Raw genomic sequence first — 20,632 nt, 5'->3', positions numbered from 1 at the left:
TGATGGCCACAGCTCAAATGCTAGAGCACCCCCCAAACCCGGGTTGAGCTCTGATCTCAGCCCCAAACTGAACACTCACTATGGTCACTCTGGACTTTGACCCTGATCACCAAACATGCCCCGATTGTGGTCACACCCTGGCCACTGACTGAGTCCTGATCCTGGTCACACTCTGACCCCTGTCCCCCTGTCATTCATGCTTTGGGCATACACTGAATGCAGGCTCTGAGCCTAAACTGAGCCTGGATCCTCTGGCATCCCACCTTCTAGAAAGGTCTGTCACAAAGGGCCATGACTCCCTGCGGTCCCCTTCATGCAGTGGAGCTGGCCAAGGTGTGGCTTCACCTGGCTTACCCTTAGCCTCATTCCTGTGCTCTGCTACTTACGTCCTGGGCTCCAGATTTTCCTGTTTTTGCTTGGTCTCCCTCCAGACTGCCATACCCAAACCAGTCAGGTCTGCCCCTTCACATAGTGCGGGGGTTACCCTGATCCTTGCCAGGATGCCAGCTGGGCCCCTTGGGAGCAGGCTCACCTTGTGGAGAGCCCCATTGCCACCTTCTGGGGCGGCACACAGTCCCACGCTGGAACACACAGCATTCCCGTGTGAATGGTACGGTTCACACAGACGTAGTTTTTAAAAGTAAAGATAGCATATTAATTGCCAAAACACAACTGATTTCTTGTTTATACCCCTATGGCTCATTTGGAAAAATGCACTCAAAGATCAGGAGGGTGACCCTTTGGTAGTCAGTGCCAGGCCCCCATTTGGGGTTCTGAAAACTAAGGGCATGACTTGCAAGCTGTGTGCATGTGACGTGTGTCAGGGTGTTTGTGCAAACTAGCTGATGTGTGTGTGAATGGGGGGCTGTATGTGGGAGAACGTGTGGGTGGTATGGGTCATGGGGAGGGGCACTGTGTCCCTCGAGGACCCACTAGGCAACTGGCAGGGCATGCTGGGCCCTCAGAACCTGCTCCCCCAGGCCTCCTAGCTGAGCAGCTACACCAGCACCGTCCCAGTATCCAGTCCCCACTGCTAACTCCTCAAGGGCCCTGCATGACCAAGAAGATGACTCTTCCTGGTTCTCACAACAGAGTCCCTGGGGCCCTGCCTCACACCTGTTCCCTCCAGTCTCAGCACCAAGGTGGCAATGGGCACCATCCCTGCCCCTGCCCTTTGCCTCCAGTGGCTTCCTCCCAGAGCTGTTCCTGTCCCTCAGCCCCCTCTGCCCATGCCTACTCCTTCCTTCTTGAATCCGTGGAGGAGCCCCCAGACCCACTCAGGACAGCTTCCTTCTCTGCCAGCTGGGCAAGGGTTGCAGAAGCACCCTTTGCCAGGGAGCTGAAGCCTCCTGTCACCTTGAGACCTGCTGGAGTAAGGGCAGGTAACTTCCCTCACCTGAGGCTTCCAGACCTCAAGCGAGGGGCACTGCCAGGGTTCAGGCCTGTCTCAAGGCACAGGGCTGCAGGAAGAGGAGACAGCATGAATGGGGTACAGTCCAGGGCTTGTGAGAGGACAGAGAGAGGGCAATGTGGGCGTGGCCTTGCAAGGACTGGGCTTTATTCAGGGAGGGGGAGTGAGGCCCTCAGAGTGACCCGCTCAAAGGCCCTCTGGCTGTGAGTGTAGATGGTGAGGACAGTCAGGAAGGAGGCTGCTGCTGTGACTCAGTCGAAGCCTGGGGGCTCCACCCTGTGAATTCAGGGGACTGCGGGAAAGGGAGCCCTTGGTGCCAGGCCCCAGGAGACACCAGTGCATCTTCTTCCATTTCCTCCCCCTCTTTATGTGCTCTCCCCACTGCCAGAGTGATAGGAGCTCCTGTGGGAGCCTCACGCACCTTGGAAGTCAGGCTCCAGTTCCTTGCCAAGCCCCACCCCTGCCAGAGCTGTCAGAGTCCTGAGAGGTGCATGTGATCCTGTGTCCACGAGGCGGCAGCAGAATGGCTGTAGGAATGCAGCCAGCCAACGGGACATCCTGGGTCGGGGGAGGGAACTTCCAGGTCCCAGGAGACCTACCTAGGGAGCACCAGTCCAGTGGCCTCACCATGTGCCTGGCATGCTGATTCCATTTCCTCCTCCCTCGAAAAAACATCTGACCTGGCCTGCCCAAATTTCTGCTCCCCAGAATCATGTGCAATAAAATGGTTGCTGTTTCAAGCCACTAAATTTTGGGGGATTCAGTAGGTTGCAGTTGACAGCTGATGGGGTTGGGGGTGGGGAGGAGGTCAAAAACAAAGAGAGCAGGGAGGAGGCAGCTGCAGGCTCGGAAGTGTGGGCCTGGGGAGGACAGATGGAGGGAGGCAAAGAGGTCAGATATTCTGTGGGTTTTGAGAGTAGGTGTCGGTATTAGGGGCTGAGGGCATCAAGGGTGATTGGGTGTTACCAGCCTGAGGGAATGGATGTTGAGTTACCATTTACTGCAATGGGGCTGGGAGCTCCAGTGTGCAGGTATGGAAGGGTGCTGGGTCACAGAGTGGCATCTGGATTTCAGGGTAGGGATCCTGACAGATTTGACTTTGGAAGTAGCACCTAAAGGGATGATGCTGGAGGATCACCACCCAGTGGTGACAGAAAAGAGGGCTGGAGTGAGCCTAGCCAGTAAGGAATCAGCAAGAGAGGAGGAGGACCAAGGGTGGGGGGTCCAGGCACCAAAAGAAGACTGGAGTAAGGCGGTATGAGCTAGCAAAATCTGTGTTAGTCTCCCATGGCTGTTGTAACAAGTTACCGTAAACCTGGTGGCCTAAAACAATAGACTTCTTACCTCATAATTCTGGGGGCCACAAGTCTGCAATTAATCTAAAGGGGCTCAAATTCAGGTGCTTGTGGGGCTAGTTCCTGGTGCCCCAGGAGATCGGTAACCTGCTTTCTTGCCTTTCCAGCTTCTGGAAGCCACCTGCACACCATGGTCTGTGGCCCTTACTCTGCCTTCAGAGTCTCTTTTGTGTTGTTTCCTTGTCCCCTGCTTTCACCATGGCATTGGCTTATTACACTTGACCATTTAAGGCCCCTGGTGAGTGCAGTCCACCCTCTGTACCCATGGGCTCTGCATCCATGGGTCAACCAACCACAGATGGAAAACGTTAAAAATAAATTGCATCTGCAGGGAACATGCACAGACTTGGCACAGACTTTCCTCTCGTCCTTGCCCCTACACAGTAGGGCACTGCCACTGTTCATGCAGCGTGCACATTGCTCGTGGAGGGCATGATGGGGGGTGATAGGAAAATGCCACACCATTTTACATCAGGGACTCATGGATTCTCAAATTGGTGCCCTTGGAGTTCCTGGAGCCCAGTCCAATGGACACCAGGGAGGTTCGGCCCACCCAGATAAACAGAATCTTCACCTATCTCACGAACCTTACTCCTAACGGTAAAGTCCGTTTTCCCTCGTTAACAGTTTCGGGTTCCGGGGATTAGGCTGCCGACATATCTTGGGGCCCCTATTCAGCCGGTCTCGGTCCCGCCGCGATTCCCGGGGGCGCCCCAGTCCCGCGGGCTCGAAAGTTGTGAATTGCACCCTGTCAATGACCCGAGTGGCGTATCCACCTGTCAATCACCCGAGTAGGGTACACACCGGCTTTAGCTAAACGGGGGTCAGGCGGGTGAGCCTTGGCGGTCGCTGCCTTCCCCCTGAGGTACTGCCCAGGCAGAGTTGTCCGGGGCTGGGGTCCCTAAACCCAGTGTTGTCCTCCAGGCTGACGCTTCCCTGAGGCCACAAGACCCCCAACGCCTCCTCGGCTTTTTACTCGTCAAACCGAGACTCTATCGCCTTACCCCCATTCTACAGATGGAGAGAGCAGAGCCCTGAGCGCCCCCAGGTAGAGGCCATACGCCTCCCCCCGGTCCCCACACGGTCTCCGGGCCAGCTGGCTCCAGCCCCCAAACGCCACCGAGACGCCGAGTCCTCCAGCCCGCCTAGAGCGTCCCGGAAGTGGGCGGGAGAGGCGCGGATCAGAGCGGCCGGCACTTCCGGCCAGCGGCTGCGCTCGGGGTCCGAAGGGTGAGTCGGGAGCGGGGTGATCAGGCCCGGCTGGTGCGGATGCGGGGGCTCGTGGGAGCCCGGACGGGGCCGGCCCTGGGCAGCGGTGCCCTCTCCGCTCCGAGCTCCAGGCCCGAGCCCCGCCGAGGACCCGGGTGGGTCCAGCCTGGCGCCCCTCCCTGGAGCTCCCCCACCGCCGTGCCTGGCTTTGACTCCCCAGCCCAGACCCCTCTCGGGCTTCCATTTTCTGGGAGGGTTGGTCCCAAGGCACCCTTGTCCCTGGAAGAAACCAGACGGAGACTTGGCGCCTTTTTTGAGGTCCGTTTTTGTTCTTTCCCCAAACTCAAGTTTCTACCCAAACATGGTCTCTGGGACAGAAACTTTAAAAACAAGGCTGTCCACGGTAACCCCGAAAGGGCTGCGTGCTGCAGTTGCCCCCCACCGCGAAAGGACTAGAGATTGTGAGTCCCGCTCACATCCATAAAGGCTCCTGGGCGCTCTTCCCCGGAAGGCACACCCCGATGCTGCCGCCCCCATCCGTCTCTCCCCGAAGACTCTCAAATCCACCTCTTCCCCCCTCCCCAGGACCCTTCTTGCTTGGAGTATTTTTCATTGCCCAATTACCTTTGCGTTGAGCAGGTGGTTCCTTCCAGCCTTCTCAGTTTCTTTCAGCATGTTCTAAGGCATGAGAACCGGTCTGACTGTGGGCGAGGGCCTTCTCCTCCTCTTCTGCCCCAACTCTGTCCCCTTAGTTCGCCCTATTTTTTTCTGAGCCTTCCGCACAGCACAATTTGTCCCATTCCGTGTTTAGGTGGTCCCAGAGTATCTGCTTCCTTTAAAGGCACAAGGCGAGAACCCCCTTAATCTCTCCATGTTACCCTTTTGTTTAAGACATTTTTTTTCGGAAAGCATACCTGAGTTTCTTTTTTAAGGGAAGTTTTTTGGGTTAGCGAGCAGGACAATAATGGGTTCAGCTATCTTTTGTCTTCAGGCCACACGACCGTGTCACACACCAAGAAATGACTATAGTAGCTGCATATCTGGTGTGGAGCCCCCCTCAGGAAGTTCTCTAGGTATCCCAGTCCTGAGACAGCCCCTCAAAGTTACTGTGGGATTCCATATTTCCCTAGTTGGTTTTTTTTTTTTTTTTTTTTGGTGGTTTTATATTAAAACTCTTGAGGATGGATTATGGCCTTGATTTCCTACCTGGTCCTTGCAGTGAGATGTGATATCACACTATGTACGTGCTGTGCCAAGCAGCTCCCATACGTGGGTCATTGTGAAAGTTTTGAGATACTCAAAGATCAAGAAATGTAAAATCCGCATGGAAACAAATGAAGCCCTCCCAGCAACACCAGTAATCCAAGCAAGTTGAAATTTGCGCAGGTGACTCAGAAAGGATGCTACCGACTGTGTCTTGGGCAAGTGAAACAATGGACCATAACAGTCTATCTCAAAACTCTCGTAGTGATCCATGTACCACACAGTCACCATTGGTAAATAGAAAGTAAGGCCTTAGGGGACCAGCACCTGCATTTTGCAGATGAAGAAACTGAGAAAGGGGGAAGGACCCACTCAGAGCTGACTGGTAACAAGCTTAGAATTTGACTTTGGAGCTCTCTGATTTTTGAATAAGCTTCTCGTTTCTCTTGAGTTGTGTCTGAAAGAGCCATGTTTTTATGTCTCACAGGTAACTAGCCCTCTGGCTTCACTGCGTGAAGTTGAAAGAAGCAGCCAAGAGAAGGGTTCAGGAGGGAGGGCCGTGGATGGGAGCTGGAGACCGTGAGTACCGAGTGCTTGTTCATCCCTGGGCTGTGACTGAGGGTATGGAGTTTGCTGGTGCCACACTGGGTGATCTATGTCCCTCCAGATGAGAACAGTGGAGAAAGCGTGAGGTAGGGTCATGAAGGGAGCTCGTGGGAAGTGCAGGACTATCTGTAGCAGAGCTGCAGACCTGCTCAGTATCCTCCCCAGTTGTCACAGATTAGAGGGCGTCAGGGTCTTACCAGGTGACCCACGTGGCCTGAGATTCCACAGGCTACCCTGGACTAGTGAGGATGCCAGCCTGCTTGGCAGTGCAGAGAGAGATGTGGTGTGTTGGGGGAAACTGTCATAAAAGCATAGGGTTCTGCTGGTAGGGACCCTGATGACCCAGATTCTCTCGATCTGGATAAAGGATTAAAAACTTGAGCAGAACGATGCATTTGATTAGAGCCATGGGGCTAATGTATAAGCACTTTTCTTTGTATTATCTCATTAACTTTGATCAAAGCTATGTGTGTAAACTTAAAAGCAAAGTTTATTACTGAAAAAAATACGTAACTGATTCAGGAAAAATAGTTTGCTCCTGGTGGGCTGTAAGATGGTTCTGGTCCTTTGCTTCTGAACTAGTAATGTCATAAAACATCCTGAATTAGCAAAATACTTGGAAGCCCCTGTGCTGGACTGGCCCGTTCCTGTGACCTCCATGTGTCTGAGTGACACACGTGTAAGAGCGTGTATGTGTCCAGCAGTGTCTGTGCTCTTGTCTTGGTTGGAGAGCCCAGGTGGACAGAGCACTGAACAGTGAGGATGGCACCAGGTGGACAGTAGGGCCTGGGGTTTCAAGACCAGCACGCTCGGAGCTTGAGGTATGAGAAGCCCTGGAGCAGTCATGTGCTGTCCACTTGCTACAGCTCCCAGAGACCCCTGAGCACATGTGGGCATGGGGGTCACGTGGTAGCTGGCAACTTTGGCAGCACTTCCCAGCTCTTGGAGGAGTTTGAGGCCTACTGTTCCAGAGAAAGTTGTAAGGCTTAGTTTTCTGGAGGCAGTTTGCAGCCTTTTGGAGAGAGGATTTAGGGACCCTGCTCCTGTGGGGTTGAGGGTGTTGTTTCAAAAGAGGTCCTGATGGTCTTGAGCAATTCCTGCTCCCTGCACCCTACTGCCCTTTACAAAGCTCAACTGTTTTAGAAGGAGCAGTTGTCACAAGAAACTCAGTCTGGGCAGCTGGGAGCTTTGCTCTGGGCCAGCCCGGCATCACTGGCTTCCTGGCTTCACTCAGTAGCCTCTCCTTAGCATTGACCCCCAGGAAAGGCCAGGTAGCTCTTATGAGAGACTTTTAGTTTTTAGCCATAGCGAGTGACTCCAAGCTTGCCAGGTATAATCTGGGAAGAGCTAGTGTGAGTAGCACGTCAGCATGCTGGGCTGGCAGCTCCGGGGACAACCTCTTCCCAAGAACACCTGTGTTGGTGTGTCCAGAGTGACACAGAAGCACTCAGGGATGTCACGGGCACTCTCTGTCATGTTCTTCTCTCCCCCCCTCTGCTTTTCAGTTCCTGAAGTGCTGTGCCTGGGAGACACGGTTGTGGACCCTGGAGAAGGGCTCCCGTAGCTCGTTGCACCAAGTCCTCGATTAACACGAATCCCGGCCAGTGTGAGGGAGCTGCTGCTACAGTGCCCATGGAGAAGGCCAGAGGTCCAGCCCTGCAGAGCAGTCTAGGGCAGGCTGACAGTCACTTTCCCTGCAGAGACGACCAGCAGCCAACCTCATTGGTAGGAGCCAAGGCCTGAGTGTGCTGAAGCCTGAAAGATGCTGGAAAGCTGAGGCTGGCGTTGCTGCAAGAGGAGGGGGGAGCCCTGGAGGGACTGGGGCACGCACCCAGGCTCAGAGGCACAAGTGGGGAGCTGGAGAGGGAAGGGGCCTGCAGACCCCGGGACCAGCCACTCCTCATGGCCTCCACTCAGGCTGCCGGGAAGAGCAGGGGGGAGAAGCGGAAGAGGGTGGTTCTAACCTTGAAGGAGAAGATTGACATCTGCACACGCCTGGAGAGGGGCGAGAGCCGGAAGGCGCTGATGCAGGAGTACAACGTGGGCATGTCCACGCTGTATGACATCAAGGCCCATAAGGCCCAGCTGCTCAGGTTCTTTGCCAACTCAGACTCCAACAAAGCACTGGAGCAGCGGCGCACCCTGCACACGCCCAAGCTGGAGCACCTGGACCGGGTGCTGTATGAGTGGTTCCTGGGCAAGCGCTCCGAGGGCGTTCCTGTGTCAGGCCCCATGCTCATTGAGAAGGCCAAGGACTTCTACGAGCAGATGCAGCTCACCGAGCCCTGTGTATTCTCTGGAGGGTGGCTTTGGCGCTTCAAGGCCAGACATGGTATTAAGAAACTGGATGCGTCCGGCGAAAAGCAGGTGGTTGACCACCAGGCGGCTGAGCAGTTCTGTAGGTTTTTCAGGAGCTTGATGGCTGAGCATGGCCTGTCCCCTGAGCAGGTATACAGTGCTGATGAGACTGGCCTGTTCTGGCGCTGCCTGCCCAAGCCCAGCCCCGAAGGTGGGGCCGTGCCCAGCCTCAGACACAGCAAGGACAGGCTGGCTGTCCTGATGTGCGCTAATGCTGCGGGCTCCCACAGAATCAAGCCCTTGGCCATTGGGAAGTGTAGTGGCCCTAGGGCTTTCAGAGGCATCCAGCACCTGCCTGTTGCTTATAAGGCCCAAGGGAATGCCTGGGTGGATAAGGAGATTTTTTCTGATTGGTTCCATCATATCTTCGTTCCCTCAGTGAGAGAGCACTTGAGAGCCATAGGTCTGCCTGAAGACAGCAAGGCCCTTCTCCTGCTGGACAACTCCCGGGCCCATCCGCAGGAATCTGAGTTGGTTTCTGATAACATTTTCACCATCTTCCTGCCTGCTAGCATTACCTCATTAGTGCACCCCATGGAGCAGGGCATCCGGAGGGACTTCATGAGGAATTTCATCAACCCTCCCGTCACTCTCCAGGGCTTGCACACGCGCTGCAGCGTGAATGATGCCATATTCAATGTGGCCTGCGCCTGGAGCTCGGTGCCCGGCCACATCTTCAGACAAGCCTGGAGGAAGCTGTGGCCTGCGGTCTTGTTTGCTGAAGGCTGGTCAGAGGAAGAAGAGGAGGAGGAGGAGGCAGACTGCTTTGGAGCTAAGCCTGACAACAAGACTTTTGCTCACATCCTGGAGCTTGTGAAGGAGGGTCCCTCCTGTCCAAGCAACAGACTTCGTAAAAGCGAAGCAAAAGAGTTGGGTGTAGCAGGAAGGGAGGTGGAGGTGGTGGGGCCCCCTGCTGCCGTGTCTCCAGCAGGAGCTGTTTGGAATCCAGAACAGGCTACAAAAGCCAGCCAGGACAGTGTGGGAGACTCTGGTGAGGACGAGGAGTCAGCCTGGGAGCAAGCGGCCGTGTCCTTCGGTGCAGTCATCCGCTTTGCTGAGGGGCGGCCGTGCTTCTCCATGCAGGAGGTCGGGCAGCTGCGTGCACTGTACTCCGTGTTCAGACGGCAGCGGCAGGTGCGGCGGAGGCACATGGCCCTCAGGGCTGTGGTCAAAATTGAAGCTCTCCAGGAGTGCTCTGGTGGGCCTGTGGCCTCAGCATGTCCTCCTTTGCCCTGTTCGTCCACAGTAGATGACTGATGGCTTTCTTTGGTGCCTGCCCCTGGCCGCCAGTGTCTACAGCTCTGTGCTGCCTGGCAGTGTGGCTGTGTGGCTCAGGGTGTCTGCCTGAGGTGGGATAGCATACTGAGACAGAATTGTGGGCACTTGCAAGTTGCTCGGAACACCTGCCCCCTGCATGCCTCTGGTAATTGAGGTTTTACTTTATCACCTGTCCCATCATCTGAACGTGAGGAAAATATTCTGGAAAGGTCCAGCCTAACCTAAAACAGACCAGAGTCTCACCCTCGTGGGAGCTGGAATCAGGCTAGATTGATTCTGATCTCACGTTGGCCAGCTGAGCCTTGCTGTATCAGAGAGGGCACAGATGTAGGTCTGTCTAGGAGAAAAGCTGCCCTCCAGGCTGACGGGTGCAGTACCCTCCACAGCTAGACAGGCTGCCATGTATTCCTAGTTCTAGGGCCCACTGCCTGCCCCGTGGAGAGCTCGGTCTGCTGGGCCTGCAGCGCTATGCCTGAGAGTATGTGGCTGGGGGTGGTCACAGGTCACAGCTGCTGTACAGGCTGCACATCCTCCTCCAAACGCTGCTGTCCTTCAGTCCCAACCCTGGTCGGTAGCATGACTCCGGAACATTCCTCTGGTTGCCAGCACATTCTATCTTGGGCTCTGACCTCAAGATGTGAGTGGGCCCTGTGTCGAGTCGACTTGGTGGAGTTCCTTCCTGAAAAGAAGGTGCGATGTTTGGCCAGGCCTGCTCAGCTTCAGTGGAGGGCTCGGGTTCCACGTGGTGGTGGTGGTATTTTAGCTGAGAGCCCAACGGACCATGTTCCCCAGAGTTTCTCACTTAGACCTTAACGTGAATAAGTCTTAGGTTTGCACATAAGTCAATGAAGACGTTAAAACAGGCTGCTTCGATTTCATCAGTATTTGTGAGCAGGTTAGTAAACTTAGTAAACTGTGTGGGTGGTTTCATGGAGGCTGGTGGGAGGGGCAAGGTGGTCTGTGTCTGGGGATCTGTGGCTTCTCCACCCCCTGCCCCTACTGCATGCTGCCCGCACTGTGGTCCCAAAGGCTTCTGTCCATAGCGGCAGCCTCTTTGAATGCATGAAATAGGTCTGTTTTTCTGTGATCTCTTCATGGCTTTGCCCTTGAACTTCATCCCTCCTTAAATTCACATCATGGGAGCTGAATCAGCAGTGGTTTCCAGTCCTGCTGTCCTCTTCCCCCCAGAGACCTTTGTTCCCAAGGGAGAGCAGCTTCTCCAATTTTTAGCCTCTTCAGGCAGAGGGGATGGTCGCTGCTGACAGCCCTATGTTGGGGGAGTGTGTTTCTTGCTTTTAAACGCACTTGTGAAGATTTACAAGTTTGGTCTTCACAGGTTCAGTTGCTGACCTTTGGGTCCTGCTCACACAGCTCCCTCCACGTGTCCAGGTAGCATCTTGGCATCCATGTACTTTGTGCCGCTTTCTTGGCTCCCGTGGGTCCCACCCACATGGCTGGGCCTGGTAACCGCGACTGCAGAATTACAGCTGTTTGAGACGTTGCAGGTTAGACGCCCCCAGCCCAGGGCTTCCACAGCAGCAGGGTGTGTAGGGTGGGGCAGGGCAGGTAGAGTTCCTGGAGGGCTTTCCTGGATTCCCCTGGGGACATAGCCCCATAGGACTGTAACACTTGTGGGGCCAGGATTCTACCCTTACTGCCACAACCTGCTCCTGTACTGCCTGTGTTGGGGCCCATCAATAAATGCTTGTCACCTGCATGGTGGGGGTGATGTGTGTTCTTGGGGTGCAGTGGGGCCTGGAGCATGACCCTGGGTGCAGCCTCCTGTGGCTGGGTGTCTCTGGTGAAGGTTCTTGTAGGGGGCAGGACTTGGGCCCTACTCTTCATGCAGCTCCCTGCTCCCCTGGGCTTGCGAGGTCTTCCTGAGAGTGAGTGTAGGGTGTGTGCTCTGCAGGGTCCAGAGTTTGCTAAGCTACCAGGCCCAGCTGCTGGGTGAGCACCTCCGTCCTCCACCTGCCTCCCCAGGCCCTGCAGAGACAGGCTGGTACTTCGTTCTTTACTTCCAGCCAGTTTCTCAGAAGTTCAGATCGTTGAGTGGTTTAGTCTCAAAGTCTTTTTCCTAAACCACATCTGATGGAACCAGCTGTGCCAGGTGCTGGGTGGAGATGTGCGGAACCACGGCTCTTCACTTGCTTCCAGAGCACAGAGTGAGAATGGAGTATAGTCCCACCTAAGTGCCTTTTTTTCACCTGTGAGCATCAGGCTGCATGTTCGCTCTGTCTTATCACAGTGGCCCCAAAAGCAGTAGCCTCAGGTCCAGCTCTGGTAGGAGGTCATAGGGTACCGTAGTTGTTTTTCCCGCCGCACCAGGGGAGCTGCTTCTGACTACTGTGCTCATCTTAGGTGGCACTCTGACCGCCCAAGACCAAGGGTGCCTGCCTGTATCCCAGCAGCAGGACACTTGCTGCCATCCACCCTGGGGAGACGGTGACCACATGCCACCTTCCTCACCAGATGGGATCGCCAGTACACTGGTCAGGCAGCCACAGCTGTCACCATTTAGGACTGTGGGGCACTTCCTGAGGGGCCTGTTTGCTATCATTGGCCTTCCCATCTGTTGATGCTGAGGATGACTTAGCGGACCCCCGATATCCTCCGTGCCAGAGCAGGACTCAGCCTCTGCTCTTCCTGCAGGCTTTGAGGCAGGGATGTGCAGAAGGTGCAGATGGTCTCCATTCCTGGCAGGCTGTGGCCCAGGGTAGCAAAATTTGGGACAAACTGAAACCCATATGGGGTCCCACTTTAGCTGCTCTGTGGTGAGGAAACTTTCACAGGCACTCTTGTTGGAGTTTTCCTGGCATATAAATGTGCTTGTGTGGGGTCAGGGTGTGGAGGTTGCAGAGTGGCAGTCAGGAGGGGTAAGCTGGGAGGCAGGGACTGGGCTGGGCTTCTGTGCTGTCCTCTGCCTTCCCCTGGGTTCCAGGACTTTGTGACCAGGACTGGGTTCTTGGGTGCTGCCTTGGGCTCAGTTGCCTGCTGGCAGGGTGGGGAGAGAGGACCTCTGAGGCCCTGCTTGTCTTCCCCCTGCTAAGCTGTTACAGAGCCAGGCCTGGCCATCCCCAGGGTCAGGAGCTGCAGTCATGGCAACCACCAGCCTCCCAACCTTGGCCCAGCGCCCATCCCACGTGCCTGCTCCTTTCTGAGTGCGGCAGGTGTGCACTGGACTCTGCCTCCTCTGCTCTGCCCTCTGTTGTCTTTCTTGCAGGGTAGTACAACGACGTGAAATGAGGTGGGCTCACTGTTCTTCAGAAATGAGATGGGGAGGGAGGGGCAGGTGTGTCATGGCAGAGCTAGGCCTAAGGCTGCCTGTTCCTATCCATCAGGCACCTGCTTGAATTGGCTAGCTCAGTGTTCTCTCTGCCCTCACTCACTGTTGGACTGTACACAGTGCTCTCAACGATAGAACTGAAGAGTGGAAACACCCCTTTACCTGCCTCTTTGGGTCCCACTCTTATATGAGAGTGTGAAGCCTCATTTTAATTCCATAGGTGGTCCTGAGCCTCTGAATTAGTATAATGGCCGACCCGACACCGGTCTCAAGAGGCCCACTGGCCATGGCTGGGCTGTCCTTTAGAGAGCCTGTCAGCACAGCCTTCTCCACACCCAGCCTGGCAAGGAAGCCAGACATGAGGTCCTTCAAGGCCTTTGATGTCTGTGGGCTATCCAGTCCCAAATAGGTCAGGGTTGTTATGCCTGCTTAACAGCCAGGGAAACTGAGGTCCAAAGCAGGGAGGTCTAGTTGGTCTCGACATAGTTTACTTTGGGGTCAGGAGTTCTGTAAGAGGTACTGTAGCCCTTTGTCAGGTGGTGGGCCCCTTTTATCAACCCTGTCCAGCAAGATCAGTTATCTAGAGCCTTTGTTGCAATGCCCCCATTTCTCTTCTGAGGTGCTTTAACCTCTTGGCCTTTCTTTGTCTTTTAAGGAAAGAAACGGCTTCTGGATCAGACATTCTTAATTAATGTGGGCTTACATGACCAGGTGTGGTGGCTCATGCCTGTAATCCTGGCACTAGTACTCTGGAAGGCTTAGGTGGGAGGATTGCCTGAGGTCAGGAGTCCAAGACCAGCCTGAGCAAGGGTGAGACTCCATCTCTACAAAAAATTAAAAAACTAGCTGAGCATGGTGACATGTGCCTGTAGTCCCAGCTCTTCGGGCTAGAGCAGGAGGATCACTTGAGCCCAGGAATTAGGGGTTACACTGAACTATGATGATGGCACTGCACTCTAGCTGTGCCCAGGAGTTAGAGGTTACTCTGAACTATGATGATGGCACTGCATTCTAGGTGCCGCGGCAGAGTGAGACTCTGTCTCAGAATACATACGTTTATGCTTACACCTTAAATTGTCTTCTGGTCTCAACTTAAGGATTGTCGATTCAAGACCCACACTGGGGACATTCTGGTTGGTTGGGTTAGAATCCCAAAGAACAAGGGCAACATTGGAAGCTCTTACCCTCAAGGCACTCAGTTTGGTCTGGTTTTGATTTGTGTGTCTGTATTCTTGGTCTGTATAGCAATATTTGGCCCAGTGGAGATCAAAGACTTTGATGGTCACAGCAGAAGCCGTGCGAGGCCTTTAGACTAGTTTATTTGTGTGCTCAGTTGGGATAAAGAGGCAATGGAACCTCACCAAAACAATGGCAATCACTCATAGTTAGTATTTCAACTCTTAAAACAAATCGAGAGTCTCTCGTAGCCTCCCTTAAAGTGAGTAATTCATAATTAAACAAAGAGACTCCACAAACTAGAACCTAAAGAAAATGGCACTTGTGAACAATTTATGAAAAATTTGTGGAGTTGACTTGTCTTCTTACCGCCTCCCTCTCTCCTCCCTTTCTTCCTCTCTTACTCTTCTTCCAGCCCTGCTCTGTTCCCACAGTGTTCTCTTTCTGGGAGAGTCAGTGCAGGAGTAAAGACCATGACTTTGAAGGTCCAGCTGCTGTACCCCAGCTTTGCTATACTTGGCTCTCACTCTGGGAGACCCGTGATCAGAAGCTGACACAGCAGGAGGCAGCAGCCAAGTGGCGCTTGGGCTTCTTGTGTATGGAGTTAACACCTGCAAGTAGCTCCCCAGAAGGAGACGTAACACTGCAGTGGCCCAGTGGGGTTCTCAAACGTTTAAGCGTACAGGCTTTCTGGGACTCCAGCCAGCTACATGTTATGCCCATTCTATTGCACTTTAAAAAAAAACAAAAAACCGATGGCCAGGAAAACTCAGAGTTCAAATAGTTACTAATCAAAAGAAGAAAAAGAGCAACCAAAGAGTTATATGTAGTCTTCAAAGTTCTATTTTTTCCTTTTGCCTGCTTTGAATCTGATGACTTTTCTAGTGATGTTGAGATAAAACTTAGGTTCTTGGTAATACTAATTCAAAATTATTTGGCTGAAGAGGAAAAAAAGCATGAAGAGATCTTAAAGTCAAACTGTAGCGGAAGCCATTTTAGCTGCATTTTGGTTTATGGCCTTCATTAGATTACTCATTGGGGAAAATAAAATTTAGCCATGTGAACAGGTTACAGTTTTGTCAGGAAATAAAGTTAGACTTAACTGTTTTGTTTACATATATGCATGTGTTAATATGTTGTATCTACATAGTCTACATAGTACCAAACTGGCTTGTGGGTAAAGGAGTACTCATAAATTAAGTAAATAAGTTCAAATGCTTTTCAAGTTCTGCTGACTTTATTAATCTTGGTAAATAGGACAAATTTTTAAATTGTTGATAAACTAGAAACGTCTTCAGAATTTAATTTAGACATTTTTGGCTGGGTCTGTCGATCATTCAGGATTTTACTTTCTCTCCCAAATGTTTTAAAGTGACAGAATATTTGCTTCTATGATATTTTTAATATTTGCTTAATTTGCTTAATTATGTCTTTAGATTTGAGACTTTAGATTCCAAGGTGCAGGGAAGTGAGCGTGATGAGGCCTCGGAGAGACGCTGAGCCTTTCCTCCCAGCCCAGCTCCGCCTCTCGCCCTGCAGGGAGAGATTCATTCTTCTGCCGTTACCTTCACAGCTTTGTCCGTTCACATGGGCTCTACATCTGGTACATAACTAAAATTGCTTATTTCCTAGATTTTGTTCATTGAAATAAGGATTACTAAGAGTTAACATTGTAATTAACGTATGTGATTAAAACTACCAGATAGAAGAAATAATTATGCAAAATGCGTAAGGAAAGTGGGATGTGGTTTTGGTTAAACTAGAAAAAGGTTGTAAGAAGGCAGGGGAAGTGGTTTGTAAGGGAAAGTAATTCTGCCTAGTTGAGAGGTTTTCAAGGATTGTTTTAAATTGAAGGAATAAAAAGAATAATGGATAAAACTGGATGGGAAGTTGGGAAACAGAGAGAATGGGGAAAAACCGTAAGAACTTATAATGGTGTGTGGAAGTCTGCTGGTCAACACTGAGGTTGATGGATTTGTTTATACTGTTTTATTAAAATTAGCATTAATACACAAATGCAAAGATGAAATTTTGTCTTTTGAACAAGATTTTTGTGTAATATTAATAAACAGTAAGAGATTTTTTTGTTTACCTTTTGAGTAAACTACCAAAAAAAAAAAAAATAGAAAAAAAGGGCCAGTGGGACAGGCAGGTTTGGTTTGCCTCATGGTGTCTTTGTTGGGTCTAAGAGTCTCCTCTCTGTCAAAGAATAAAGGTTTTTGCTTTTTGAAATCTTTGAATTCAATCATTTTGGCTAAATGACTGTTTACAATGAACTGTGATATTACTTTGAGCAAATGTTTTAAACTTTTGATGTTTAACAAATTTTCCAAAATCAAAATTTCAAATTCTAGTTTCAGTCTTTTTGACTTCAAACCAATTTTTTGGATATTGAGGCCCATGGAAGTCTAGGAGAAAATTCCTGAGACTGGCAGCCCCATCATAGCTCTTCCTTAACCAGAAAAGGTCCACTCCTCCCTGGCCACAGAGCCCTGACCTCCAGAACCCTCCTGTGCCCCATGAGCCGTCCACCTTTGCACAGGCTTTGCAGCTGCCATGGGATCAGAGGACACCGCCTCAGAGCCCCGCACTGTCACAGAGGGTCTTGCCCACCCCAGAGGCTACCAGTGGGGGCTGCCTATGCAAGAGGAGAGCTCTGTCCACAGCTTGCAAAGCACGGACATTGAAACCGCGTCACGTTATTGCAGTTAAAACAGTTTGGTCGGTGCGGCAGCCTTTCTGCCTGTGGGACCCGTGGCGGACTCAGTGTCCTCCCGTGGTCTGCAGGTGGGCTGAGGGCCAGGTTCTGTCCTTACTACTCCAGCCTTGTGTCCCTGCTCTGAGAGATGCCGAGGCAGCCTTCGGGAATCCCCTGGTCAGGACCGAATGGGGCAGCAGCCCAGAGTGCCGGGTGCTCTGCTGGGGAGTGCACTCAGACCCTGGCAACTCCTTTGCTTTGTGCTGCTTGAAATTATAGGAGCAAATCTCAGAATCCCAGAAACTCCCTCCCAAAGCCTGGGCAATCTGACTCCTAGACAGGGCCTAGCCAGAAGCCTGTCACCCTGGGTCCCTGCTTGGCCTGGACTATCTACAGCAGGTGTTCAGCAAATGCTCCTGAATGAATGGGCACCCGCAGCTCCTGGATGCTGGTCCCAACAGGCCCCACCCTAGCTGCTTGCCTGTGGTGTGTGGTGGCCTGGCTGGGCCCCCCTGTTACCTGGGTGCCACTCCACCTGCCCAGGTGATAGTCGTAGGTTCCTCCTCCCACAACGGGAGAAGCCAGGCTGCTGAACTTTGTGCTGTGATCAAGGGCTTCCAGGGTTTTCTTACTGTTACGTTTTGTTTGCTGACATTAAATGATGCTATGGGCTGGCAGGCCTGGCTTCCTGATCCATAAATGGGATCAATGTCATTGTTACTTCTCTAAAGGCTTTAAAGGGATGATCCTGTACACTGTCTAGTTTGTAATCTGCACCAGGCACTGTGACCCTCCCGGGACCATTGTCCTCTGTCCCACATCCCCTCCTCTCTTCTCCACCGGCAGGCAGCTCGGAGCTGGAGCCAGAACTGTCCCTGCTGCTGGTACTGGGCCCCAGCCACTCTCCATAGGATCCCTGGGCTGAGCTTGTGTTGAAGATGTAGAAATTAATCCGTAGGCTGTTTGTGTATTGAAAACCAAGGGGTGATAATGAAAGAAGCCAGGCAGGAAAGGACAGACCATTAGGATCCCAGAGGTATGAAATATTCCCAACAGGCAGGGTCACAGAGAACCAGGTAGAGGCCATGAGCGGCAGTGGGGGGTCACAGAGACATCAGGTTGAGGTCACGAGCTGGGGTGGGGGGGTCACAGAGACATCAGGTAGAGGTCACGAGCTGGGGCAGGGGGGTCACAGAGACATCAGGTACAGGTCATGAGCTGGGGCAGGGGGGTCACAGACATCAGGGAGAGGCCACGAGCTGGGGCGGGGGGGTCACAGAGATGTCAGGTAGAGGTCACGAGCTGGGGTGGGGGGTCACAGAGATATCAGGTAGAGGCCACGAGCTGGGGTGGGGGGGTCACAGAGACATCAGGTAGAGGCCACGAACTGGGGCGGGGGGGATGCATCTAGTTATCTAGTTGGTGTTTGGGGTGAGGGGATATAGCTTCAGTTCTGAAAATAGGTCATGAAGAAGATTACACCACACCATGAACACATTCAAAACCGTTGAATCGCACATTTAAAATGGTTAAGAGGATGCATTTTATGTTATGTATACCTTATTGCAGCAAAAAAAAAAAAAAAAAATAGTTATAAAAAACCCCAACCTGAGATGGTGAGTGGGGTTTGTGGCTCTGGGATGGAGGGGAAGAGGAGGCCGCCCAGAAGGTGCCCACACAGCGGGAAAGGTGCCCACATGCAGCAGACAGGCCTGGCCTGGCCTTCGGGTCCCCACAGAGGCTCACTCCATAGCTAGGATGCAGGCTGGGGCAGGGTCACAAAGGCCTTTTGCTTGGCCTTTCCATCAGCAAAGGCTCCTGCCAGACCCCACCCCCAGTTCATGGGGGTAGATTCAGGCCTGGAAAAGCCAGGGAAAGCTGGGGCACAGACCCCAGGTAAGAGCAGGGTGGGGGCAAAGCTCCAGGCCCAGCAGTGAGCAGGTGAGCCTACTGTGCAGTCCCTGGGCTCTGGGAAGCCACCTGGACGGGGTCAGCTGCCCCTTCTTTGTCCCTCATGTCATGTTTGTTGGGTGTCCCTGACACACTGTGTAGGCCCTGGGATGTCGTGCATGAGAACTGGCCCTTTGGCCCAGGGCTCCTAGGCCCTGTGTGTGTTTGCCATGGGCTTAGGGGTCTGTGGGCTGGGGTGTCCGTGGAGGATACAGAGCTGGCCAGAGCCTGCATCTTCAGGCTTCTGCCCATGTGCTGACAGGCTCTGCCTGGCACGCCTCCCTGCGCAATCCTGGTGGTCAGAGAACCTGGCCAGTCTCAGCTCTGCCAGGTATGTGACCTTGGACAGCACCCCCACCCCAAGTCCTGTCCCCTCCAAGAAGATAAGAATCCACTAAGGTTAAATGAAAATATCCCAGAGCAGATCCCCCACAGGGCAGTGACTCAGCTGGCCCACCCACCCCCATCCCCCGCAGACACCCAGCCCCCAGCCACCTACCCGCCATCTGTCCATCCACCCGACACCTCACTGACAGCCTGCTGTGGACTTGCTGGACCAGGCTCCCCTCACTCTTGGGGACAGCTGAGGCCTTCCACAGCCCTTGCACCACATTCAGGGCATGTCCCTTCAGTCATGCCAAGTGCACCCACCTTAGACATGATGCACAAACCCAGAAGGGAAAGCAAGTCGCTGAAGGCTGCAAGTCGGGACACGCAGCCGAGGAGACCCACTGAGGTGAAGGGCTTCCTCCCCGGCCTCCTGCTGACTTCCACTCGACCACTGGCCAGGCAGTGTGGCCCCACACCTCCCCTCCCTGAGCCTATGGAGCAACTGCTCAGCCTACCTTTTGGATGGCTCAAGGGACTGTCCCTGGGGCTCCATTCACACAGGCACCCTCTGGGCAGGTGGACAACTTTTTGGCCATCTAGCACTCACATGCAATCCTCATGCTGCCCCTCAAAAGATGCCAGGCCACTTGAAGCCTGAGCCCCACAGCGAGGTGCGGCCCAGGCAGAGGCTCCCTATTACATGGCTACCTCAGTGCCCCCGCACATGGGGGCAGCATCACGGGCTACACTGGCCTATGCATCAAACATTCGTTGAACACCTGCTGTGTGCCAGGCTCTGGCCTGGATATTGGGGATCTTGAGGGGCCCATGATCTGAGGGAGAGTGTAGCTAACATCCCAGCGCACTGTGGCTGCCATGAAGCTGGTGTGTGAGGCCTGCACAGGGAGGGACGGCCACTCCAGGTGGGCACAGCAGGGCAGGGGCTATGGGCGGGGGCTAGGAGGGACACTGTCCCGGGAAGTTCCTCCTGTGCCCCTTAAATGGTTCCAGTCACCTTCAGGTTCAGCCAAGAGGGCACCCCCTGGGAAGCTTCACCGGATGCCCTAGTGGGGTCCCTGGCTGTCTCCACCCTGGCCACCTGCCAAGACCTGCTGGTAGGAATCTCCTCTGCTGTGATGGGATTAAAGCTATAATTGGGAGGGCTCCCCAGCGCCTCAGCTGAGTAAAGTCCCCTGTCCTGTGCCCCAGCCAGGCTCAGGAGAGTGTAGCTCAGGAGCTTCTTTCTGCCCTCCCTCCCTCTCCCTGCTTCCCCTTCTCTCTCCCTCCTCCTCCCTCCCTCTGCTGCCGGCAGACTTGTCAGCAGTGATGCAGGCACAGTCACCATCAAGGGCTGACTCACCTCGCAGGTGTCTGGGCCTCCTTTTCCTTGGAAGTGGCCTTTGTGTCTTAGAGCAGAGCATCCGTGCTCAGCCTCCCCCCAAGCACCCTGGCAGGAGGGTGCCTGGCCAGGGCCTTCACAGGGCCCTTCCACTCCTCTCTTTAGGAGCCTCTCCTGACTACCAGGCCAAGTTCAGCCCTAGAACCAAGGTGAGGAGCCCCAGGGCTCTGGGCAGGCCTTGCAGCCTCCAGCCTTCACTATGAAACTGAGCACAACCCAAGAATAGCTCTCCCCCTTCCTGTTTCTGCCCAGGTTTCCCTGGACCATTTCAGAGCAACCTCACCTCACAGCATCTCCAGGAAGTGATGCTTTGGGGAAAGGGAACTAAGCCTCAGTACGGCCCAGCAGTTAAAATCACCCTTTCCAGTTTTGT

The 20,632-nt window shown here is 53.5% G+C and overlaps 1 protein-coding gene across 3 annotated transcripts; it reads left to right on the top strand.

Moving 5' to 3' along the window:
• The first annotated feature begins 3,943 nt into the window (after positions 1-3,943).
• Positions 3,944-17,265, top strand: JRK (Jrk helix-turn-helix protein). 3 transcript variants are annotated; one of them, XR_008373894.1, is made up of 4 exons: positions 4,007-4,293; positions 5,666-5,757; positions 7,290-10,315; positions 14,298-17,265. XR_008373894.1 is itself a non-coding variant. In XM_053559300.1 (3 exons), exon 3 carries the CDS (start codon positions 7,687-7,689, stop codon positions 9,397-9,399), a length of 1,713 nt encoding a protein of 570 aa, XP_053415275.1. In that variant the 5' UTR covers positions 3,944-3,996; positions 5,666-5,757; positions 7,290-7,686; the 3' UTR covers positions 9,400-17,265. The 3 variants fall into 3 exon arrangements, 2 of the variants coding, with proteins under 2 accessions (XP_053415275.1, XP_053415274.1); XM_053559300.1 differs by lacking the exon at positions 4,007-4,293 and adding an exon at positions 3,944-3,996 and having other exon boundaries at positions 7,290-17,265; XM_053559299.1 differs by having other exon boundaries at positions 7,290-17,265.
• Positions 17,266-20,632: the final 3,367 nt, after the last annotated feature.

The sequence above is a fragment of the Nycticebus coucang genome, chromosome 13 (assembly GCF_027406575.1).
Source record: "Nycticebus coucang isolate mNycCou1 chromosome 13, mNycCou1.pri, whole genome shotgun sequence".
NCBI classification, from domain to species: Eukaryota; Metazoa; Chordata; class Mammalia; order Primates; family Lorisidae; genus Nycticebus; species Nycticebus coucang.
Note: the sequence above shows the minus strand (reverse complement) of the source record. Positions and strands in the feature narration are given on the sequence as shown.